At 44.8% G+C, this 25,921-nt stretch overlaps 1 protein-coding gene across 2 annotated transcripts in view; it reads right to left on the bottom strand.

Annotated features, from left to right (window-relative positions):
- Positions 1–341: 341 nt before the first annotated feature.
- Positions 342–25,921, bottom strand: part of NAT10 (N-acetyltransferase 10) — a 40,670-nt gene continuing 15,090 nt past the window's right edge. For both annotated transcript variants that reach the window (XM_090032922.1, XM_090032923.1), the window contains exons 9-29: positions 25,599–25,732; positions 23,403–23,496; positions 22,824–22,922; positions 22,135–22,271; positions 20,524–20,648; positions 19,880–20,030; positions 19,172–19,268; positions 17,463–17,579; positions 16,741–16,842; positions 16,566–16,640; positions 15,998–16,114; positions 15,616–15,749; positions 10,415–10,463; positions 8,582–8,675; positions 8,380–8,490; positions 7,169–7,341; positions 6,442–6,561; positions 4,995–5,093; positions 4,483–4,556; positions 1,944–2,027; positions 342–713 (exon numbers count right to left, since the gene is read on the bottom strand). In XM_090032922.1, the coding sequence (XP_089889048.1) occupies positions 620–713; positions 1,944–2,027; positions 4,483–4,556; positions 4,995–5,093; positions 6,442–6,561; positions 7,169–7,341; positions 8,380–8,490; positions 8,582–8,675; positions 10,415–10,463; positions 15,616–15,749; positions 15,998–16,114; positions 16,566–16,640; positions 16,741–16,842; positions 17,463–17,579; positions 19,172–19,268; positions 19,880–20,030; positions 20,524–20,648; positions 22,135–22,271; positions 22,824–22,922; positions 23,403–23,496; positions 25,599–25,732 (2,280 nt within the window). In that variant the 3' untranslated portion in view covers positions 342–619. The remainder of the gene's footprint in view (positions 714–1,943; positions 2,028–4,482; positions 4,557–4,994; positions 5,094–6,441; positions 6,562–7,168; positions 7,342–8,379; positions 8,491–8,581; positions 8,676–10,414; positions 10,464–15,615; positions 15,750–15,997; positions 16,115–16,565; positions 16,641–16,740; positions 16,843–17,462; positions 17,580–19,171; positions 19,269–19,879; positions 20,031–20,523; positions 20,649–22,134; positions 22,272–22,823; positions 22,923–23,402; positions 23,497–25,598; positions 25,733–25,921) is intronic.

Below are 25,921 nucleotides of genomic sequence, written 5' to 3'. Positions count from 1 at the left end.
GGAACCTTGTGTAGAGCTATGGAGAGCTGTGAGCACAAGCTGTCGGCTTTTTTTTTTAGAACAGAAAGATTTTTTGTACAGTGCAAGCTTCTTTGGACAGAAACCATGGCCATTTATCAGTGCTAATCATGTGGCTGATGACCATGAACAGCCCAGCCCCAAGAGAAGCTCACAGTTCACTGTGAGCACTGCCAAGCTGCAGAGCAACACCCCCAACACTGAAGAAGTACAGCAAATAGCTAAGCACATTAAGATGCGTTAAAATGTTGCAATGCGGTACCACAATCTCACCTCCCCAGGGCCTCCTAAAAGTGGGAAAAAATTAAAAACACACCAGGCACTAAGATGCAACAAAGTTGTTTACAGATGCCTCAGCCATGTGTGAATTGAAGTTTCCCAGCTGTTGAGCCTCTCTAATCCCTCAGTATAAAAATCCCCAAGGAGAGAGTCTCTCAGCAATGTCACTGTACTTTTCCTTTTTATGAACTGTAAAAATGCCTCCAAAGGCTTTTCCTTCCAGTCACTGCTTCTTCAGAAGCAAATGTCCTTTGCTTTGGAAGGAAATGGGACTTCCTGAACAGGAGCTGGTTTATTACGAGTTCACTGATTAGATTTAATGTCATTTCTTCCACTTCTGCTTCATATCTTTGTTCTTCTTAAATTTCTTCTGTTGCTTTGGTCCTTTTTCCATTTCTACTTTTCTCTTCTTTGCACTGAGAAACAGGAACAGACACTGGTTAGAGAGACATCGGATTGCTATTCAGCAGGGAATGTTTGTTACCGAAGTGAAGGCTTGCACAGAAACCTTTCTATGCAAAGCCTGAAGCAAAGAAGCTAGGATGAAACCCGCTCTCATTTGCTGTGTCATTTAAAGCAAAATTACAGAATGCACCAACAATACAACCTATATTTTCCAGCATCCTGCGACTCTGGCCCCCAGTCTGAATTGCCATAAAGAGCCCACTCTTTAGACAGTACATACTATACAGCTTCTTAAAGGCAGGATCCAGAAAGACACCTCAAACTGGGGCACCCAGACTTAATTAAAAAAAAACTATATGACTACATTTGCAAGTACCTAGCAAGCAATCCAAGCACTCAGGTCAGTCTGGGAATGGATAGGCCAAACATGACCCATATGACCCACCTGAGAAATCCCCCAATTATTTCAACAGCTTTTCGGACCATTTCCTATTGCCATAAGTTGGGCAGGGACTCATTCACAGCTGCCAGCATTTAGAGAAACAATGTGTGTGGGCACAAAAGGCAGAAGACAGATGCAAAAAAGGACAAATAATTCTGCCTGGAGGAATTGAGGCAAGTGGGGAGGAAGGGTGGGGAAAGCTGCATTCATGGAAGTCCCCATCCATAAATCCACAGAGGAAGAAATCCAGAAAGGTACTGTGTTGAGATGCGTGGGAGCTGAAAGGAGGAAAGTGGATGAAAGTCATCATAAGGGAAACTGATGTTTTCAATTAGGAACTTGACTGAGGGAGTCCCAAGAGTCCCAGAAGGATTAGACTCAGAGACACAAGAGACTCATTCACTCATCCTGGGGATGCATTTTTCCTGTGGGAATTTTCATAGGTTCCTACTTGTGTCAAGGAGGAAGACAGACAAAATAGAACAAGGATTTTAATCCTAGCAGAATTACCCACAAAGGGGAAATCAGGGGACAAATTACATGTGTGGTCAGACTGAGAAACCTACTGTATTAACTAATTAAAGGGTTCAATTATATGAGCCAAGGGACAGTCCTATCTCCCCCACTGCAAAGAGATAAAAGTGGGGAAAAACAATCTTCAGGCTAGTTATCCTCCCAGATCTTTGCTAGAAACCCACTAAGAGCAACAAGATATTCAGGTCCTGAAACTCCTCAATTTCACCGCATATAATAAGGCCTATGGGAAGGCCTGGATCTGTTGGATTTTTATTTCCCTAACCTTTTCAGGCTGACAATGGATGCGTCTTTTCCAGCTTTAGTCAGCACCTCATCCCATTCTTCATCATCACCCCGGATTACATATCTGAACAAGGGAGATAAAAAACAATCAGAAATGACCTATTCAAAGGAAAGGAAATACAGTTAATCACACTTCTGTCAGACAACAGCTAGCCTGCAAACAAAGCCAAAGTTTGTGTTAGCATTCAAACGGAGATGCATTCAGACACAGTGCAAGTGAGCAAGAGCTGGTTCAAAGCAGGATGAGCATGGGCAACAAGGCACAGTCTGCCTGCCATGGCCGTGTCAGTCATTTGAATGCAAATTAGGTTGGCAGTAATCAAAAATTCCCACCAACCAAAACCCTTCAGTGACAAATGTAGTTCTTTTATCTCCCGTTATAATGGACGTTATCACCCAACTGCTCCAATATGGTAGCCTCGTCACAAAGGCTGGTAGCTGAAAGGGCAGCAGGCACAGATATATTTATCCCCTTCCAGCATCTGGTCAAGACTACAATGACCCTTGCAAGTCTCCTATGTGCATTTCACCATGCTCCATCTTAACCACCTTTCTACAGATACAAAAAGTCAGTCTCTTTGGCTTTCAATCTGGCAACCACCAGATCAATATTCTCTATTCTGAAAGACTACAACGGCACAGACAAAAGTTAAGAGGAGAGTCCAACGTGGTACAGCCTTTCTGCCAGTGGCAACATGTAGGGGGTGCATGGGGGTGCTGAGAGCACCGGTATACCCCTGACTGACTGTGCTCACCGCTTAGGTGGTGGGCGGGGGGGGGCAGGCAGGAGTGCTAGTGCCAGCCAGGAAGCAGCACTCCTGGAAGCACCCCAGTTAGTGAGATTGGCTACAGGGGAACCCCCGTCCCAGCGCTGACTGGTTGCTGGGGTGGGGTAGAAAGCACGCGTGTGCCCCAACAACTGAAGTGGCACCAGTTACCCATGCTTTCTGCACTGTTTCAAGGAAACCCAATGGCTTCAATGTTTCTATTGATCAGAGGCAAATTCTGTTTGATTCAGGCTCATATACTGTCCCCGTCATCACAGTATCCAAATAACTCAGATATAACATGCAGCTTAACTAAGCAAAGTAACTGTAGAGCAAAAATTGCAGTGGCTTCTTTCTTCCCAGGAGCTTCTAGAGTCTCAGTGTAGAACAGTCTCTACTAGTAAGGTCAAGTGACACCAGATAAAAACATTACATTTCAAACAACTTTGTCTCCTCCACAAGAGTTCTGTAACCAGCTTTCAAAAATATCCAATAAGAATATTCAATAGGAAAGTGGGCTAATGATATCCAATAGGAGGTGATCTAACAAATACAAATGCCCATGAGTCACATGGAAACAAAGTAGCCAGAGCATTTTAAAATGTTTTACTTCTCTTAGATTTGGTAGAGGTTGCCAAAGCAAACATTACTATGCCAATATTATCAAAAGGATTTTTTGTTTTGGCAGAATGGAGGAAAGAGCAGGGAGGAAAGCAAAGCAGTTCATGGAGTGCCTGTTAAAGCTCCAGCAGATGTTTCTTCATCCTGAGCAACCTGCTGCTTCAGCAGTTCAGTAACCTCTAAGTTGACTAGCTCTGCAATGATCTAAAAGTGTCCGTGTTGAACTGACACCTTCTACAGGAAATTTCAAGCAACTTGAGGTATGACGCAACAGTTAACAAGCACAAATTAGATAAAGAAAGACTGAGCTTGTTAGACAAGAATGCTCTCATTCTAGTGTCTGCTTCGAAATAAGAGACTAGTTGAGCAGGAGATGGGAGTCTTAAGTTGGTTTGAGTAGCACTAGGACCATATCTATAGTTTAAGGAAAGCTAATGATTGCTCTTTGAAGCACGGGAAGCTTCCAAGAATTAAGAATGGCCCACAGGCATTATCTGTATTACATGACACTCTGAGGAAGCCCAAACTGAGATCAAGGCAAGACACGCAGCAAGAGCAGTCTACCTTGAAGAGGTTATCATCTAAACAGGAGGGACCAGTAAGTAAAAAAACAAAGAGAGAATGGAGATGGCTCAAGTTTGCACAGGCAGAACTTGTAACAGCAAATAAACAACACAAAACTGAAGACGAAACCAGCACATTCATTCTTATGACACACTGCTCAAAAGATGATTAATGCCAGCAAGCAGACATTTTACTACTGAAACCAAAATTTAAAATTGCAATTTGGCTAGAATATAAAATAAACAAGTTGCCAGCAGAGCCAATAAAGACTAAGAATGGTTGGTGATTAGTAGTCTCAGGAAAAAGAAATTGCTAGCTAGCAGGATTTATTAGATATTGCAGAATAAGTCTGATCACATTGACTTCATTCACTTGGGCTCCAAGGTGCACAAGGCTCAAGTTTCAGCCTGACAATATGCTTCAGACATCTGCTATGCTGAGTACAACCTATCGAATATTCCCACTCCAAACCCCCATGCACTGCACAGATGTGCTGCTCCTAGACAGTGTGTTCAAACCAGATGCCTGAAAACATTTGCTGTGCAAATAACGTGGAACAATTCTTACTGTGAAAAGTCCATTTCCTTCAGCTTCCCCATTTCTTGTTTGTGTTTTTCCTGAAATTCCTGTGCTGCTTCTTCCTGCAAACAAAAAATCCCAGAGAAATGTTAACTTTTAAGTAGAGCAGTGGCAAAACATCACACGGCGTGTCTACTAGGTCAGAAATTACAATGCCTTATTCTTTTCCTATCCCCCAAAGGCAGTTCACCTTACAAAGAAACCTTCCACACTCTGAACTGGGTATGAAAGACAATCACACATTTTAGTTATTTGTAGTACCTTCATTTTAATATAAATATTAAAGATGACTGTGGGAGGATCTTTACACTACATTAGCACAATATTAATGCACTGTTAAAGCTTGCAAAGTTCCATAATTACCATAAAAGAACAAAACAGGACACACAGGACTTCCTACACAAGCACAGACACCATTCAAACAGCTCTTATGTTAGAGAAAACCCGTTGGAGGGGTCTGACACACGTATTTGAAGTTTTAATGGTAGGATCAACATTACCAAGTCATCGTTTAAAGACTTCAGAGTTGGCTCCATTACAATGTCCTTCGTTGCTGCCATCTGCTCCTCTACAGCCTTCTCCTGGATAGTGCTGTACATCTGAGAATAAAGGAGTAAATTAGCATGTGACAGGCTTAGTGCTGTTTTATCAGCTAGGTGCTTGAAAAGCAAATTAAAAGTATGTTGGCTACCCCAGTGAAATGTCTGCAGTCCTTAGACTGCAAAAACCATGAAGGGCAAAGGCCCATCTCTTGATGGAGAAAATAAAGACATCTTAATGACTCATTCAGGAGTTATTGCTTGCATATAAAAAGGAGTTCTTCACTGACAACCCCAGGCAATACATTCACTATTACAGGTAAAAACCTACAGATTTCCTTTCTTTTATATTATTTCTATCTAGTCACCTAAATAGGATTCCATGCTGGACAAAACATCTGAACAGTGGGTGACTTGTAATTAAAGATAAAGAAGCTCTGCCTGTGAAGTCAAAGGCTAACTTTGAGAACTAGGAGAGAACAGACTGGTTACAGGACTGGAACGGACAGGGGAGTCTTATTTTTGTGTCATCAGTCTGTTCTTTACCTCATAATAGCATGGGACAAATTCACAGCCATCTGAGAAGTGATCCGTGTAATGAGCACTAAAAGTCAGGTTCCTTGTAGCACCATCCACCACAACTGGCACCCTCACTCAGTCTCACCAGCAATGCCAGGGAGACTGAAGGCCTGAACCAAAGCTTTTCCACTGGCTTCAAGTCTGCCCCTATGTAACCCTCTCTGGAGAGGGCCATTCTAAGGCAAGATGCATCACTGACACAGTAGAGAGGAAGCCTGTATAATTTGCTGCAATCAAAAGTCACTAGAGAACACCTCCGGTCAGCACCATTTATCATTTTAAGCCATCCAAACTGTATGGAAGATGTGTACAGCTGACACCACTGCTAGTCACCTCCTTTTTCCACCAAGACATTTCTGCTGCTTACAGACATAAAAAAACAAACAAACAAAAAACCAGCACTTTACTTTAAACTTGGGGTACCCCTGTGCTGAGTCCAGTGCATGCCCAGAAGAAGCACTGCATTAGACAGACTTGGCTCACCCAATGTCTACACAGATCTAGTGCTTCAGTGGGGCTTTTTTGGCACTTTTATCTACTAGTTTATTGAATCAGCTAGTAGATAAAGGTACCAAAAAGCCCTTCTGAAGTGTGAAATCTACACAGATACCAGGGAGCCAGACTGAAGTAATGCATTGTTTTTCTGGTAAAATGTGTTTTGTTTTGTTTTTTCTGTCTGTCAGAAGCCTTCATTCACAAAGAGCCTATGTATTCCTTAACAGAGACTGAGGTTACAGGATACTGATCTAGATTCGTAACACTACAAAGCGTAGGCCTAGAATTGAGTCTGACAACTCCATAAGCCAAAGCTGGATGAAGATGCAATTACCTGGACCACTTTGCGGATAATCCTGTTGAAGAGACCCATCAGCTGACTGCTGGGTAGTTCTAGCTCCTTTTCCAGCTGGTCCAAAGATTTGTGTTGTAGACCAATCCCTAGGAGAAGGGCCTACGTGGCAAGATTTTTTAAATGCAGTATGTATATATACACGTACACGCACACACACACTCTGCCCCACATCTCTACAAAGCATACAGATTTGAGTTTTGTTCAAAACTATTACAACTCTGCCAAACTGCTCTACCTTTAATAGTCAGAGCTCCCTGCTGAAAACAGAAATGCTTCCTGATGCAAAAGGCTTTGGCTACTGTTTGACTAGTACTAGATGGGTACACGATACTCTGCAGAACATGCAAGAGAAGAGGATCTGAATTACTAGATGCAGAAACAAATATGAAGCATGAGAAGGGAAGCACAGACAAGGGAAAACACAGAAGGGAATTCTGAGGATACAATTCATCTGAAACTGTAGGTCTTAGAACTGGAGATTTGACAGATGTGGTGCATGAAACGGGAGATTATTTCAAATAAAAGACAGCATAAAAGTAGAATAGAAGGCAAGATGATCAGCTCCCAGTTACAACACGACATGGAAGTGGGAAATAAGAAACAAGCCATGAGCAGGGGCTGAATCTTTAAGAGTACTCAGTAGATGGAAAAATACTAAAGGGCTAGGAAAAGAAGGAGGGGGTAATTAAAGGCAGGTGGTTCATACCGACTGTACAGCAGAGAGAGAGATGTCTCCCAGCTGGTTAAGAAAGTACATCCTGGAGATAGTGGGAATCATGTCCATGATGAGGTGATAGTCCACCATGTTTCGAGAGTACATCTCTAACCGCTTGAGGTCATATGGAATGAAGATATTGTCCAGTTCAGCACGGCCGATGACTGAGCAAGCCAAAAAGAATAGTAAAATTGCATTTCATAGTTCTTCAGGATTCTGGCAATTAACAGCTCACTTTTAACATGTGCCAGCAGCTGCCCCACACAATTGCTTCCCAAATGAATTTATAGATAAAAAATGCCAGGATTAAAACTGTAACTAACTAATTTGGGGTTTCAAATCTCTCCCATGGAACAAGAATTCATATATCAAGACTCACACCCATAAATACAATCAAATGGGTCAAGAAGTCTGGCATTTCCCTAACCCTAGTAAAAGGGTTAAAGAACAAGAGCCAGGAGAAGAAAGCCTGAAATGGCTCTTCCTACACTGCACCAGTCCTGCTGGCAGAGATTTTTGCACCAGTCCTGCTGGCAGAGGCAGCCTGGCACCTTTCACCCACTATTTAGGGGAAGCCACAAAAAACAGAAACTGAAACAGAGCAATTACTGAGCTCTCTTGAGAGGTTTCTTTGGAGCTGGTTACATTCAAGAAACAGCAGTGTGATTTCAACAGATTTTAAGACCAAAGGAGAATAGTATAATAATCTAGTCTGACTTTCTGTATAAAACAGGTCACAGCTACATCAAAACAAATAACTCGCGCTTGAACTAGAGCCTCTTTTTTTAGAAAGGCATCCCATTCCGATTTACAAATTTCAAGTGGCAGGGCTCCCACCATAGTCTAAGGTAAGCTGTTCTGGTAGTTTAGGACCTGCGTTGCTGAGAGGAAGTGCTTTCATCCCACAGTTTGAATGTGTCCAGCTTCAGCTTCCAGCCCTGGATCTTGCTATTTCTGTCTCGGCTACATTAGAGAGCTCTTTTTTTTGGAAATCGGATACAACTTTGATTATATAGAACCTCTGAACTAAGCAAGGACAAAGTTTTCACTTAGGAACACAAGTCTATTTTTGGATATAGGAGGCAAACACTATTCAGTCTGCTACCAATTCTGCATCGTGCCTGGAGTTTTAAAGAACCCTGTGATAAGCCATGCAAAGAGTTTAAATCCCCAAAGTCAGCACTAGAAGCCTGAGCACTCACGGGGCTGCAACGGCTGCTTGATATTCTTGTTCTGTAGAATGTTCAGTGCTAATGAAGGGGAAAAAGTGCTGAATTGATATGAGAGCAGAGACAGGAACCGCCTCCTGAAATCTGCAGAAGACAAGACAATAATGGTTACTCTACCACTGTGCAAGGTGGACACTGAGGCTTCCTCTCACTCAGCTACAACCGGCCCAGTTACCTTTCCAGAAGGCAGAGAGCCAGTGCTCCTGCTCACTCTCCTCTTCACTCAGGGTCTTCAGCATAATACATGAGTGCTCACCAGTCAGGTCATTCTAGGAACATAGAAAGATTCTCATCACCCCTGTCACCACCCTCTGCATTATGCATTCAACTGGTAAAGATAAAGACAGGTAGTGAAACAGGAAACATGCTTAGATCCTTTTTACCTAGGGTAAAATCCAAAAGTCTCTCTTACTCAGTCTCTTGTGTTGACACAAGCTGTATTAAAAGTCAATGACTACTGTTACTGAATTGTCATCCTATCAGCTTTAGGTATTTGATCAACTCCACAAAAGGGCAAAGCACTGTTATTACTGATGAGCTACCTAATTAAACCAATAATACTTGAAATCCTAGCTACACTAAAGGAAAACAAATGGGAGATGCTGCAGTGACACTCAAAGCACAACCACTAAACTAGCAGCTTGACTGGGGGAAATAGCCTGCTGTAGAATCCAGGATTCTCAGGCCCCAGTGGACATGGCAATTGGCAGCAGGAGAGACAGTAAGGGCTAACAGTTCCGGCAGCTCTCTGGCCACTTTGCCCATCCACACCTTCCTGAATTCAACACAGACAAGTGCAAGGTGATGCACCTGGGGAGGAAAAACCTACACCACTTACAGGTTGCGGAACTCCCTTCTTGTCAGCACGGAGGTGGAAAAGGATCTTGGAGTCATCATTGACTCCAAGATGAACATGGGCCGGCAGTGTGGGGAGGCAGTCAGGAAGGCCAACCGTAACTTGTCATGCATCCACAGATGCATCTCAAGCAGGTCCAAAGAGGTGATCCTCCCCCTGTATGCGGTACTGGTTAGGCCGCAACTGCAGTACTGCGTCCAGTTCTGGGTGCCGTACTTCAAGAGGGATGTGGACAGCATGGAGAGGGTCCAGAGGAGGGCCACTCACATGATCAGGGGACAGCAGGGCAAGCCCTATGAGGAGACGCTACAGGACCTGAACCTGTTCAGCCTCCAAAAGAGAAGGCTGAGGGGGGATCTAGTGGCCTGTTATAAACTAGTCAGGGGGGATTAGCGGGCATTGGGGGAGTCACTGATCCCCCGAGCACTGCCAGGAGTGACCAGGAATAACGGTCACAAGCTGGCAGAGGGCATGTTTAGGCTAGATATCAGAAGCACTACTTCATGGTCAGGGCGGCTAGGATCTGGAACCAACTTCCAAGAGAGGTGGTCCTGCCTCCTACCCTAGGGGTTTTTAAGAGGAGGTTGGATGAACATCTTGCTGGGGTTGTTTGACCCCAGTATTGTTTCCTGCCATGGCAGGGGGTCGGACTAGATGATCTGCTCAGGTCCCTTCCAACCCTAGAAACTATGGAACTATGAATGCTAGCTCCTGCAGCATGCCCTGTGCTGGAGTCAGAACTGGAACTGCCATGGAAGCGTGGGGCATGCAACAGCAGCTCCAGCTTTGGCATGCAGGCAGCTGGAGCCCACAGTTCGGGCAGGAGTTGCTGCTGTGTGCTCCAGGAACTGTTGCCACAGCTTCCTCGTGTTGCGATCCAGATCTAGCCCACAAGGGCCCCCCACAGTCCAGATCCAGTCTGGGTCAAAAAGTGACCTTCACCACAACTCTTCTGATCCCTAAGACAGGCTAGTCCTGCTACTGTAAACCATAAACTCAACAAACAACAAACTCCTGACATCCTCAAAAAAAAAAAAAACAAAAACAAAACAAAAACTTATTGTCTATGTCAGATCTCATCAAGAGTTAACAAACCCTTCCACTGACTTGAACAGGAGATGGATCAGGTTCTTGAAGCAGTACGATACTTACTGGAGTCTGCCTTAGATAAACTGGTACAAATCCAGCGCGCTTCCAAAATCTAGGGAAAGAAAATAAGAAAAATGTAGCAGAAACCACATAATAGTAAATTTTATGGTTGAAATTGTAAGATTTGGTGATTAGCAGATGCCACTGACTGCCAAGTAAATTAAAAAGGCCCTAAAATATCATAGTGACTTCTAACAATGACCACTGACAGACAGGATACAGATATGACTCACAGACATACTGAGACAATAACCAAACAAAAAGATTAGGCCATAAGAAGATGTACACAATGTGCGTGTCAGGAATAACTGGTACACGACAGTAAGAGGATGGCCTGCCACAGGCCATACTTTTGGGACCTTATAAAAATAGATTTTGATGAGCAAAAGCACAGACTTCTGAAGGATTCCCTCAGGAAAGCCCTAAAGGCCCCTGCTTTATTTCAGAGGCTCCATCTTTCATTAGCACAACTTAAGGGTCCCTTGGCTCAACAACATCTAGGCCTCAGTGCATCAGCAACAGCACCTGCTGGACCAGAAAGAATCCCAAATCGATCTGCACAAGATCCTGCCCTGTTCTCCCTTCCAGTTGCTCTGCTCTCTCCTGACCAGAGCCTGTGATTGACTGTACCATATAATTTGAGCATAACCAGATGATGGACCAGATGAGTGAAAGAGACACCTGCTGAGACCAACCAGATGGTGTTCTGGACTATAGAGTTAAGCCAGCCCCCATAGCAACACCTGTCATGGGAACCTGCCTCCCTAAAGCACAGGATGACAACTTGCAGCTACACTGGAAATGGTGAATTTCAACAGGAAGCTAGGTTTCCGCTGCTTTTCAATAACCCATTTCTTTTCCTTCCCCTATTTGTCCTGTTTAAAGCAAGAATAATCACAAAAAGCAACAGCCAAGTTAAAGATAAAAGAGACATTAACCAATACCTTGACTTTGAAAAGAGAACATGCCTAAGTTTTTACCAAAATTCAACAATATTTTGTGCATGTGAACAGTCAGGTATGATTTGATCCATTAAATATTTTTCATTCTCCTTCATACACCCAAGCAGTAGCTGCCAAACTGTGTATGGATTTACATGAGAACTAAATAAGCCACAGCTAAACACCTTGAGCTTCCTGGACCCATTCATTACACACCATACACATCAAACGGGACACTCCTGGTATTAAGAGCTCTCCAGATCCTTTATACCAGTGTTTCTCAACCGGTGGGTCGCGAGAATATATGAAAGGGTCACGAACAAACTTTAAAACAATGGATCAACAAACTTTAAAAATGGATTCTCTTTTAAAAGGAGAAAAGTGGGGGAAACTGTGGCTTTTCCCTTGCAGGCTGGCAAAGTTCCAGCCTGCAAGGGGCTGCTTGGAGCCTCTCCTGCCCTACACACTGGGGGCCTGGGGTGAGGGGGACTGAGTCGGGACTAGCCATTGATGTTTACAAGTGAGTCCTGGTACAAAAAAGGTTGAGAACCACTGGTTTATACAATAAGTGTGGACCAGCCTGATAGCTGTGCCATTCAAGAAGCACACTTGGATAGTTTGTTCCTGGGCTGTCTATTATTCTGGACAGAGCCCACCTGAATTACAAGGACAGCGTGCACAAGAGTAGGAACTTGCAACTGCTGACAGATTTATCAAAGATAAAAGGGAAGAATTTATGAAAGAATAATGGAAGCCTGAGTAGAGGAGATGAGGACCAAAATGAAATTCATAGTTTCATAGTTTCTAGGGTCGGAAGGGACCTGAGCAGATCATCTAGTCCGACCCCCTGCCATGGCAGGAAACAATACTGGGGTCAAACGACCCCAGCAAGATGTTCATCCAACCTCCTCTTAAACACCCCCAGGGTAGGAGCCTGCACCACTTCTCTTGGAAGCTGGTTCCAGACCCTAGCCACCCTGACTGTGAAGTAGCACCTCCTGATATCTAGCCTAAACCTACCCTCTGCCAGCTTGTGACCGTTATTCCTGGTCACTCCTGGCAGTGCTCGGGGGATCAGTGACTCCCCCAATGCCTGCTGATCCCCCCCGACTAGCTTATAACAGGCCACAAGATCCCCCCTCAGCCTTCTCTTTTGGAGGCTAACAGGCTCAGGTCCCATAGCCCCTCCTCATACGGCCTGCCCTGTTGTCCCCTGATCATACGAGTGGCCCTCCTCTGGACCCTCTCCATGCTGTCCACATCCCTCTTGAAGTGCGGCGCCCAGAACTGGACGCAGTACTCCAGCTGCGGCCTGACCAGTGCCGCACAGAGGGGGAGGATCACCTCTTTGGACCTGCTCGAGATGCATCTGTGGACGCACAACAAGGTGCGGTTGGCCTTCCTGACTGCCTCCCCACACTGCCGGCCCATGTTCATGTTGGAGTCAATGATGACCCCCAGATCCTTTTCCGCCTCCATGCTGACAAGAGGGGAGTTCCCTAACCTGTAGGTACGGTGCCGGTTGTTCCTCCCAAGGTGCATCACCTTGCACCTGTCTGTGTTGAAACCCATCCTATTCTCATCCGCCCACCCTTGTAACCTGTCTAGGTCTGATTGTAGCCTGTTGCATCCTTCCAGTGTGCCCACGTTCCCCCACATCTTAGTGTCATCAGCAAATTTGAACAGGGTGCTTTTTACCCCCTCGTCCAAATCACCGATGAAGATGTTGAACAGTGCGGGCCCAAGGACCGAGCTCTGCGGAAGCCCACTGCCCACGTCCTTCCAGGTTGAGAAGGACCCATCCACTACCACTCTGGGTGCGGCCCTCCAGCCAGTTGGCGACCCATTTGACTGTGTGGGTGTCTACACCACAGCCCCCCAGTTTCTTAATGAGAACAGGGTGAGAGACAGTGTCAAAAGCCTTCCGGAAGTCCAGGAAGACTATAACCACCGCTACCCCTGCATCTAATGATCTGGTGATCTGACTGTAAAAGGCCACCAAGTTGGTCTGACAGGACCTGCCACTGATGAACCCGTGCTGGTTGCCCCTAAGCATGTAGTCCCCTGCTGGCCCCTCCTGGATGTGTGCCAGCATAATTTTCTCGAACAGCTTGCCTAGGATCGAGGTAAGACTAACTGGCCTATAGTTTCCCGGGTCCTCCTTCCCGCCTTTTTTGAAGATGGGGACCACGCTGGCCCTCTTCCAGTCCTCCAGTACCTCACCAGAGCACCACGAGTGCTCGTAAAGCCGTGCCAGGAGACTTGCAATGACCTCGGCCAGTTCCTTTAGAACTCTAGGGTGGAGATCACCCGGACCGGCTGACTTGAATACGTCCAACCCCTCCAGAAGCTCCCTAACTTAATCCTCGCTAACCCTTGGCCCAGGTGTGCCTCCCCCGAGGGGGGCCCAGCAGGGAGGTGGCTGTTCTGGTCCCTACTTAGGAAGATGGAGGCAAAGAAATCGTTAAACATGTTAGCTTTGCCGTCTGGTGTGACGACCAAGTTTCGCATCGCGTCCTGCAAGGGCCCCACATTACCCGGGACCTTCTTTTTACCCCCTATGTATTTAAAAAAGGACTTCTTATTGTCCTTAATCTGGGAAGCTAGTCCCAGTTCCATCTCTGCCTTGGCCTTCCTAACTACCCCCCTACATCTCCGAGCAACTACAGAATAGTCCCCCCGGTGATGACCCCAGAGGCTTTTTAGCAAGGAGACATTCCCGGATGCTTTCGGTGAGCCACGGAGGCTTGTGTGCTCTCCTGCTCCCTTTGATCCTCTTTGGGATTACCTTCCTTTGGGCTTGGAGGATCGTCTCCTTAAGGAGCGACCACTCTCCTTGGACCCCTGGCTCCCCTCTCTGCCGGGACCTCAGCGCTTCACCAACTATCCTCTTCAGCTCGTTGAAGTTTGCCCTCCTAAAATTTAGGGCCGCTGCCTTACTGCATGCCTTTGCCACCTTGCGCTGGATGGTGAATTCCAGCAGGCGATGATCGCTGTCGCCCAGGTGGTCGAGCACCCTCAGCCCCCTCACCAGGTGGCCAGCACTAGGTCCAACAAGGCGTCTCCCCTGGTGGGGCTGTGCACCTCCTGGGTTAGATGGAGGTCCTGCACTCTGGCCAAGAACCTACATGAGCGTTCAGACCTGGCTGACTGCTCTTCCCAGCAGATGTCCGGGAAGTTCAGGTCCCCCACGACTACCACATCCTTAGCCTTCACTACCTCTGTGAGCTGACCCAAGAATTCCTGGTCAAGCTCTTCTCCCTGGTTGGGAGGTCTGTAGTAGACTCCCACCGTTAAGTCCCTTTCCCCTTGACTGCCTTGTACTCTAACCCAAAGCACTTCAGAGTGCCCCTCCCCTGAAATAAATGCATTCATTTGTAGCAACTCCCTCAATCTCTAGTAAGAGTAGACGATGGTGGATAAAAATGTACACTTTTTAAACAAAATTTAAAAAAAAAAAATCAGTTTTTAATTAAATCAGATTTTTTTTATTTCTTTTATATATTTTTAAGATGCTTTTAAAAAATAAATGTATATAAAGATAGTTTTACTTTAACATATCTTAAGCTCAAAGATATCATCATGGAATAGGGATTATAACTTCTAATTATATTTTATTTGAGACAATATATTCATGTAACCTTTTTAGAAGTTTTATAAATAGGTCAAACAGGCTGTGGACTATATTAGGGGCCCACTCTTACAGGGTTCCCAGAGGCTCCTCTATAGACTAATAAAGATTAAAGAAAAGGACTCTACCCAATGGGCTCAGTATTCAGTCTAGAAGATCCCATTAAGCATCTCTGTGATGCTTAGTTTCAGTTCTCAAACTGTGGATTTGTGTCTCCAGAGATCATAGGCACACAAGGTTCTTTGGGTAGATGTGATATCTTTTATTAGACCAACTAAATAGCTGCAAAAATTCTCTGCAGGTTTTCAGGAGCAAAACACCCATCTTCAGGCACTGGGAGAGTTTGTTTTCTCCAGAGATAACATCCTTGTTAACAGCAGTATATGGAGATAAGCGATAACAGACCTGATTATTACCTACCCATTAGCCCTATTATCTCTCTGCAAGTTTATGTACAGAGTCAAGTCCTTACCTTTCTCTGAAAGTGCAAAGTTTCAAGAAGTTAAATGAATGAAGAATGCACTTTTTGTAGACAACAATGACCAAACCGCACCTTCCTGACCAGTGATTTAAATCAATTTGATTTAAATCAAATCTACTTTGAAGTAGACAAATATGGTTAAAACTCTTACTTGAGCAGCCGTGGTGTCAAACCATAGGATACTCCCAGATAATCCAGGTTCTCAGCTTGTCTCTCACTCAGTTTGAGAAGTAAAGGAGGCAAATCTTTCCGAGGGGTCAAAACCTCTTCTAACAAACTAACTGCCTGGGGGAGAAGAGCAGACGAGTTAACAGAAAAAGGTTCTTTTTCACTGTGATTCACAGGCTTATTCACTAGGTAAGTAAGGGAACATATATTTTTATATTTACATTAAATGTTCACTTACACCCCCCTCCCCCACTCACTTATATGGAAAGCTGCACGAGACCAACACTAAGTTTCAGCCATATATCCCAAGGCAAATTTGATAGCCTAATATAACAGGAAAACACCAGATGTATAGAGCTTCATACCTCACTGCTTATGGTGGCAATTTCTTTGGGTTTTGGAGTAACTTTTTCTTCCAGACAAGGGAATTTGCCTTCATAATACATTTGCAACAAGTTAAGAGCTCTGCTGCCATAACCCATCTGTGAAGAAGGAAGGAAGTTTACAAACAGTGAAGCAGCAATATGAAATTCTTAAAATTGATTGGGAAAAAAAAAAACAAAAAACCACCACCACACCTTCCTCTTCTGAGAAGGACCAAAGCAATTTACAGATTTCTATAATGGTATCACACAGCCACAATACAAGAGCTATTCAAGCTACATAACAGTTTGTAGGAAGGAGAGTGACACTACAGAAGAGACTTAGGGGCCTGTCCTACAGCTAACATGTTAGTGACTCGCTGAAATCACCATACGAAAGCAATGCACACCAGAGCAATTCACCTACACTTGCTGCAGCACCTGACCTTTTCTTAGTGTCTCCCACCCAAATACTGATCTGGCTCCCTTCTGCTGATCGTGCAAGAGCAGTTGAGATGGTAATCACTGCTTGCACCTTATAAATCACATCACTGGACACTGTATACGTTACCCCTTGATAATCGGGATGGACTGCAATACGAACAACACGCCCACCAGAAAGGCTCCCAAAGTCTGGATCCTGGAACTACATATGACACACACAGATTAAAGAACATAGTTAAGCATTCTCCATATGAAATATAATATATAATCCTGAAGAAAAGCAAACACCCCAAATTATTTACCTGCTCTGAGATAGTCCACGGAATAAGGTCTCCAGAAGCCTTCTTCCCCCTAGACAGACTGTTCAGGATAGATTGGCGAGAGATCTCTCCCTCCAGACACACCTGCCAGGAAAAGGAAAGAGGCTGGGAACAGAGAAAACTTTCTGATCTTGTACTATCACCACCCACAGCAGAGGCAGATAGAAAAGACTTATTCAGCCGTATACCCTATCATCCATCTTTTATACTGTGGTAACTACTAAAACTCTCAAGCACATCAGAGCTGCATTTGTTGAATGCTGTACAACCATTAAGTACTGCAAATAACAGAACCTGGTCCCAAAAGAACTGCTTCCTACAAAAAGGCAATGACGGATAAAACAATCATCTTAAGCAGATAAGCATAGGAGAATGGTCTAATAATGATTTTGAGACATTCTAGACCTGGAACTGTTTGCACCAGTAAGCAGGAGCAACCACAACTTGCTACCTATTTCTTCCTTCAGCAGGCCTTGTAACAAAAAGGGGGTTCCTTAGAAAACAAGCTCAGCGAGAAAGGTGTCCTTGTGTAGCTGCATAGCATCTAGTACAAAAGGGTCCTGGTTAAGACCTGTTGGATTAATGTAACGCCAGGGTGCATGTGCAGAACGGTAATCTTATACATCATGGTTAAACATCCTGTCACCTGTTCCTTAACAAGCAGCTTTACAGCTTCATTTCATACACTCAGCTTTGTCACCTACCTGAACAATGGCAAGTACTTCTGGCAGAGAATTCTGGGTAGGTGGAACAGGGGGTAAAAGGCAAAATAGATGATGGGCAGGAGCATCTGAAAGCATCTGGAGGTCGTTGGGAGAATTCTGGAGCAACATAAACACCAAATTATACAATCAATTCTTACTTTGAGAAGAGTTTCAAAAGTTCTTCCATCAAAACTATGTTCAGTTTTAAGTTACAAGTTCTCTAAATCCTGCCTCTCTCCTGCAATTCAGGGTTTAGTAAAGCATATGCAATTGGAAACACATCAATGGCAATCAAGACAATTCAAGGCTATTATTCCCAGATTACAGACAGTCCGACTTAGAACGATTCAAGTTACAACGTTTCGCACTCACAACCTTTATAAATTGACACCATTTCAACTTTACAATGCCTGTTTTGACTTACAATGCTTGATCCGATGCAATGCCATGCTAGCAAACAAGTTTGCTGCATCGCTCACCTCCCTGGAAAAAATCTGTCCAAACTTCCTTGGATACTTTCTTTAAGAAAGCACACAAGACTCCAGAAAACCTGCAGCCAAGACTCCTGAGAAGACTACAGCCAAGAGGTCTTCAAAAAGTCCAGCAAAGTCACCTCAAAGAAGTCCTTCTAAATCAATATGATTGCTATTTACAATATAAATATATTAATGTAGCTATATTACTCATCTATAAATTGATCAAGTACAAAATTCTGGGGTACTTTTGGTGAAAATAGGGTATGCGGCCTTGGTTCAGGAACCAATCCTCCACTTATAACATTGTTCTTATGAGAAAATTGGTTCCAAGTTACAACGTTTTGACTCAAGACAGTTTTCAGGAACCAGCTGTGCTGTAAGTCCGAGGACTGCCTCTATATTATTTTGCATGTTCTCCCCAGTATACATAAAAAAACATTAAGAAACGTTCTGCATAATACTGTTTTGCTATGATACTTTCTGACTTTGGAAAACAAATCAATGACTACTACTAAGTAGTAAATTCAATTCCTCCCCCAACTGTAACATATTTTGTGGGTTATCACTATGACTCTCAAAATTAACAGAAAACTGTTCCAAAATCCAGTTCTTATTACTGCAGTAACACCTACTGAAAAGAGCTCATCAGTTACATCCAATTTAGCTATCAAGCTCTGTGCAAAGATAATGACCATATCTAACATTATACTGGGTATCTAGAGTGAACCCAGGGCCACCTGCAAGAAATAAACCTCATGCCTTGACACCTCCAAGTCAGAATTCATAGAAGACTCAAGAGTAGGGCTGAATGGCTCAAGCAGCAGCCCCGAGCCCACACCCCTAGCACTGCTTCTAGACTCTCTAGATATGGAGAGTCAGGCCAACAGCTCAGACACCTTCTGGACCAAAATACTACTTAATTTGAAACTGCAGGCAGAAGAGAGGAGACAGTGGACCTGGGCTTGCTCTAGTCTAGAAGCTGCACAGACATAATCAGTCTGGGAGGTTTCACAACCAGGAAGGCTTACTCCAGAACCTTATGCTTTTATGGGCAAAGTATGACTGTAAGCTGTAAGAGGACAGAACAAAAACAGTACTGTAAAAAGCAGAAAGCAGGGAATGGAGATAACTTTTCAGTGCCTTAACAACCTATGGTAACAGCATACTCAAGACAACTAGACCTTTCTAAAAACCACAGATTGACAGTGCTGACCAACATGGCAACAATATTACCTTGTAATGTGAAGCTACGTAGAGGGCCATCAGCCGCTGAAGAAAAATTTCTGATGCCTTGTGGTAACAGAAGAGGGTGTCTCTATTTACATAATATCTATGTATAGTGGTCAAGGAAGGAAGCAGCCAGAGATTTTTTTTTTTTTTTTTTTATCAGAACCTGAAAGCAATTCTCCCTATGCCTTTACAATATGAACTAAGTGCCCTTATATTCCGTTGGTATCTTCCCAGCAGGAAGGGCAGATGCCTTATTCTTTAGGCTTCAGCCTCCTTGTGCTCACTGAACCCACACAGCACAGTCAGCACTAAGTGAGAACTTCAATTTTTAGTTAAAAGTATGAAAAAAGTTGAAGTGGTTAAATGCATGCTCCTCTCTACTTAGAGAATACCGACTAAAACAAAGGCATTACAGTTAATAGAAAAAAGCCTTCCATTCACTGCAACGGACTTTTTCATCAGGTCTCCATCACCTAGACTAGGCTGTGGTTAGCTCTTATTCTGGTATAAAAAGGAGAGAGAGAGAGTCAACTGTGCCACAGACCAGTACAACGAAGCTGAATTATAAACTGCATTAGGGGGAAACAAGAATCCAGAGGGACCCAACCTCTCAGCAACAGTCTGGTCAGCCACTATTAACCTCTTGCTCACCCTGCCATAATTAGGAATAAGCCATTTAATAATAAAGGGCATTGATTTCAGCAAGGATACAGGTCACAGGTTTCAGGTAATGGACAGCCAGAAATGATCCTCGTGATACTGAGACAATCCAAACATAGCAAGTCATTAAGCCATTTTTCCACAGGGTCTCCAGGGGCATATCTGATGGACTCATGCAGCGAGACCTCATGCAATGTACGAGCTGCAAAGAGAGATTTAAAAGAAAAATAACAAGCAGTTTTGAAGTTGAAGTTATGGCTGATAAAGGAATCAGACACAATCAAGACCCTTCAACGCCTGGAGCTGGAAGAGATCAGAAGTAACACCTGCTCAGGAAAAAAAAAAAGAAAAGAAGAGGAAAAGAAACCATGACAGTCTCTGCAGGGACAACCAAACACTTCCTCTCAAAAGGGAGCTGCTTAGCCTACTTCCACATTTGATTTAATAGGGGTGGAGTGATGTTGCAGCCATGACTGCACAAGAAATATGCAGGCAGCAAGGTGTTTTGGTGAGGTTAGCCCAAGAGCCCAGTTACAGAACAAGTCTCTTGCTACTCTCCACCCCCTCCCAGCCTGTAGCTGCAAAAGTTCAAATATACAGCCAGGGAGTAATCTTTTACAAGATGTATTAATAAAAGAGGTACTGGTATTTTGAGTTAAATATTCGTCCTCAGCGATGTCAGCCTTGCATGGTACCTGAGGCAAGTTTAGTTGTAGCTGTTGATTTGTTCTCTGCTGTCATGCTGACTTGGGCTTGTGCACTCTGCTGCCGCAGCTGCTGAATCAGCTTCAGGGATAATGATCGACCAGTGCCTTCATACCTAAGCAATTACATCAACAAGCAGCAGGTGAGAGGAGTGTGACCCAAACCCCCAGCTACAACCCTCTTGCCTCCCTCCCTCCCCTCTGAACTGTGGGGGGAAGGTGCCAATCCAAAAACTTATGGCATTACCTCTGTTCTGGTGCTATTACTATGTTTCTTGTGGCCTTGCTCTACCCATGAGATGCACAGAGGCACCAAAATGTAGTAACAAGGGGGAGGGAAAGCCCAGCCAAGATGTTTTATGCTACTATGTACCTACTAGCCAACTGCCTGTCAAGAATGACATGGGGGGCAGGTCCAGGCCCACTCCCCTCTTCCCTCCTGCCGCTTGTAGTCCAGGCCCGCTCCCCTCTTCCCCATGGCAGCGGGGGGGGGGGGCCAAGTGTGGGGAAAAGTCAGCTTGCTGTGGTGGGGGGGAAGCAGCTGGCCTAGGCTGATACAGAAGTGGTGATGGCAGAGGTGGGGGGCATGGGAGGAGAGGGGGAGGCCTGCTCCCCCACCCCCATGGCATGCTGGCTTCTCCTCACCTCGGGCCTGCTCCACTTCTCCTCCCCTCCCCTGGGCACACTCTTTGCCTCCCGACACCATGGCACACCCGCTGCTTCCCCCCACTGCTGCCACATCAGCCGGGCAGGCTGTGACAACAGAACGGGGGAAGCGCAGGCCGAGGCCAGCACTGGCGGCCTCGCAACCCCTGCAGCATCCCGACCCCACTCCCCCTCACCGAGCTGCTGCCGCCACCTCCAAGGGGCATGGGGGGGGGGGGGGGGTGGACACGGGGAGGGACAAGGCCAACTCTGATGGCCTCGCCCCACCCTGTCCACTCCACCATTGCTGGTTCCTGCTGGCACCGCCTCCATCCCCTGCATCCCCATTATGGCAGAGCTCTGCCGTGCCACCACCTCCTGTCCCAACACTGTATTTGCACTCTGATTGGTTGTTTCAGGTCAGCCAATCAGAATGTGAATAAAGCATGACAGACAGACAGCCACTTTTATAATGTGAAAATACTGATGACTGCTCCAGGACTTTCCTTTATGCCCACACAAATCACCTCACCCACTGCTGAAGGGCAGACATTGGCAGAGCAAGAGAGCAGCTTTTCTACAGCAGTGCCCTGCAGCTCAGCAGGAAGGGAGGGTTCAGCGCCCAGAAGAAAGAGAGGGGGACTTCAGGCAGGCAGACTGGAATGACCTGTGCTGGAAAGGTCAGTCCTCCCCTACAGCGAAGGAAGAATGCAGTTCTCCACCAACAGTGTATATGCCCTTCCTTGAAAAAGGCTTCAGCATTTCTCTCAAATATATGCTCCTTAAGCAAAGACAGGACAGAGCATTTCCTCATGCCAGACACAGACAATATATGCAAGTCCGTACCAATAAATGATACATGAAAGAGAATTAAAGTGACAGTTTCAGAAGGGGCTGTCAGGCATAAGGAGTTAGACAAGCAGGTAACGACAAGGAGTCTCCCCATGAATCTCTTACCCATTAATCGTGGAAGCCATGAAAACAAGGTAAGGGCCCAGCAGTTTTTTTACCAGGGGGAGAGGGATGGCAGCAGCTTCATCAATCACCACGAGTTCAGCCTGGCCCAGTTTCACAGCATCTGCAGGGTGTATGTACTGCAAGGAGCGAAGCAGCATTTTACTGAAGGTAATCGCTGACCCAGCAGCTATCTGGGAACTGAGGCAACTCCAAAAGATAGAGAGTTGCAGCCCTATGTGAGCAGTTATCTTCTGAAGTCCCTGTCTTTGTTTGAAGGGAAATGGAGTACAAGCACTGTCAGAGTAGCTGAGAGAAGGTTTCATCGAAGTAAATCAAGTGCATGCCTGACTATATCACATTAATTTTCCGTTATTTTTCTTGACTGCTATAAATCCGTTCTCCTTCATGACCCTTATCTGAACATTTGTGCCCAAGGGAAAAACAAATGACCTGCAAGACCCACCTAAGGGTCCTCAACAGACAGGACCTCCACAGAGACTGGCAGATTTCCTTTGTGGAAGCTACTGATCAGGAAAACAGTTGTTTAAAGGTAAAAATTCCTTGTACAGACAGTGATGAGTAATACTGTTATGCTTTAGGTAGAACAAACACACTTAAGATTAGAACGCTGGTGGGGTACCATAATGCCGAAGGCCACAAGCAAGAAACAAAGATGGGAGACTAATTACCTGGATGGTCTGTCTGTGTTCCTTGAACACGTTCACTCTGACAACTGCTTTGTTAAATTCGGGGTTCAAAGACTGAATAATTTCATAGTCCAAATGCTCCTGAAAAAGACGCAACATGAACTGCCATGAGGCAACAGAACAACAGGTCAGCAAAGCAGGGTGGGGGAGGCCAGGGAAGTGTCGCATTCCCCCTCCATGCGCACCTCGCCAATTCATATTTATAAACTTTTCCAATTCAGAATCTGTCACAAATCATGAGCCTGTGGATAAATCTGTAATGAAGGCCTCAGTCTGAAACAGAGGGCCCACAATTGGAAAGCTTGTGGTAAAACCAGGATCCCTTTTCACACACCAATAAATCTATTTCTCAGATTTACAAATGTTAAATGTAAAACATCAAGTCACAGTGATTCCCTACAGATCTCTACAGAGTATAATAAAAGATTCTTAGGAACAAACATCCCAAAGCTAAAAACCATCACCTCTAGATAACCATGTAGTACCCAAATTACAGATGCAATTCTAAATCCCTACTGAAAAGTGATGCTTTTCTTACAATAAATAATCTGCCCTCCTCACCTGGTACTGCAGTGCATCAAAGCCTTTAAACACAAACTCAAACAGTGTGTGAAGGTTATCTGGACTAGGAGATGTGACAAAGATATTAGAGTACCTGGAAAGGAAAGCAAACATGGCTTTAAACCCCTCCATAGGAAGAAACATGAATAGCTTGCTATATACGTGGCATGTTAAACACTGCAGGATACATGGTCTTTTACAAAGAAAGTACATCTAAAATTATATAAAATGTATTATACCAAAAATAGTATTATACCAAACACCTATTATTTGATATTGTGTCCAGAAAATGGAGGGCTCAGAGTTCCAGTTAACATTTTTGGGCTGGTACATATAGGATGTTGTGGGAGGGCCTACTGTAGACACTACTATACCACAACATCCAGCAGCCCAAACTTAATTTCACACATTCAACACTCACTTGCTCCAAGTTGCCTACAAACAGTAATCCTACAAAGAAGTTTTCCTGTGGAATTTCCCTTGAAGGCCCTCCCACAACATGCTATATGTACCAGCACAAAAATGTTAACTGGAACTCTGAGCCTTCCATTCTCTGGACACAATATCAAATAATAGGTATATTGTCTTCCTATGTGAATTTGGATTCTACAAACATGTAGGCTGTGCACACATTTCCAAATGATCTGGGATAATTCTCCCAAGTGTGTTCTCTTGGTAGAAAAACATACCTGAAGATGCCTGAATAGACATTTGAATGCTGAGCCCCAGACAGCATGCAGTGCTGTGCAGCCAAGGGGCCTGGTGCACACATCTCAGCATGCTCTGCAGGCTCCCCCAGTCCAAACAGAGACAGAACAGCAGCAATGCACAGGACAGCCCTGATCAGCAAAGCATCCTGGGATGCTGGAAAACTATGCTGTCTCTTCTCTCAGAAAATTATACAGACATTCACTCTCTCAGGAGAAACTCATAGGAGCCATTTAACCCTGGTTGCTTCCAGTTTATTTTTCTCCCAGAATGGCTGTTTTTGTCTTTGAAGAAAAACCCTGAACATCCGTACACTCATGGTTTCTCCTGGGAGAGGTCTGACAGCTCCCGCCCATTCCCCTGCCAGCCTGGAACTAGCACCTAGGGGAGCCTGGACCTCCCCTTGGCTGCTGCAGAGGGGCACAACAGGGCAGGAGCAATCCTGGACTAGGCTATACCGGTTGGGCTCAATTTGCTTCCAATATAGGTGCACGTATAGATGTGTACCTAGGAACAGTTTAATACACTTAACGGCATGTGTAGATGCACCCACTGTTATGCTCAGCTAATATTAGCCATTGGATCTACTACAGGATGACCATATTTACTCAATTCCAAGATGAGCACTATCCTTCCCCCCTCTCCCCCCCCACAACATAGGGGAGACAATGCCTCATCTCAGAATCAAGTATGGGATTACTCCAGACAGGAACTGTGGGGAACACTGGTGTCCTTACCTAATATGGGTGCAGGGGGAGCCCCAGAGCTGCACTTGACCCACTCCTGCCCTACACTGCATGAAGCAGCTATGCAGGTAGCTCAGATCAGCCAGGAATAGCAACAGGAGTGTGCAGGCGTCTTCTTTCAGTGCCTGCTCCTAGCCACAGGGAAAGACAAGGGGATTTCCCTGTAGGATGGACCTGGAGCTCCACTTGAACCCAGATTAGTTGGGGATAGCAGCACAAAGGGAGGGAAAAGGGTGGGGGGCAGGTGCCAGGGTAGGCAGCAGGGATGCAAGCATGGGAGAGCAAGGGGAGGCATAGTATGGTCAAGCCACTTGCTTCCCTGCCATTGCTTTCCTGTTCCCGCACTGGGGGGAGTGGGGAAGGAGTATGAATTTAAGATGATCCTTCAGTAATTAGATTTAGAATTTTTAATTTTCCATGTACAGAATCTAATTATTGAGAGGTCATCTTAGCTTCAAAGTAGTCTTGGACTTGGGTAAGTGTGGTAATTGCTAAATCCTTGTTACTTACACAATTTTTTTAAATATGAAGTTATTCTACATTTTAAAGATTTAGCATTTTCTGTTACACTATGACATTACAAAAATTCAGAAGTCAGCATAAACATGCATCCAAATAAGTAAAAAGCCTCTGCAGGAAGAGGGACATAGGACTAGAAGGGACTAAACCTCACAAATCCTTCACAGCTTCCTTACAGTTGACAGTTACAAATAAAGCCTGGAAAGCTAGAAGCGAAACTCACCCAAAGGCCACAGCTCCAGCTATAGCCAGTCCCAAGGCAGCAGATTTACCGCGCCCCCGGGCAGCAGTTAAGGCCACAGTGCTCCTCAGGGTCTTCTCAGAAATGGCTTCAATAAATTTCAAAACTGCTTTTGCCTGTGGAACCAGAAGCACACACAGAAGTTGGGTCTATCACAGTATTAAAGCCATGTGCAGAAACACTTTATTGCTAGTGGCCTATTCCTTTCTTGGATGTAGGAAAGTAAGGAATGAGTGGCAGAGGCTGAAACCAGCCAAACAACTTAGTTTTGCTGCTTGATACTGAGCTTTGATACTGAGCTTACC

Source organism: Crocodylus siamensis, chromosome 2 (genome assembly GCF_052110815.1).
Source record: "Crocodylus siamensis isolate JL-2025a chromosome 2, ASM5211081v1, whole genome shotgun sequence".
In the NCBI taxonomy this organism is placed as follows: Eukaryota; Metazoa; Chordata; order Crocodylia; family Crocodylidae; genus Crocodylus; species Crocodylus siamensis.
The sequence above is the reverse complement of the archived record's forward strand: the minus strand, read 5'-3'. Positions and strand labels throughout refer to the sequence as shown.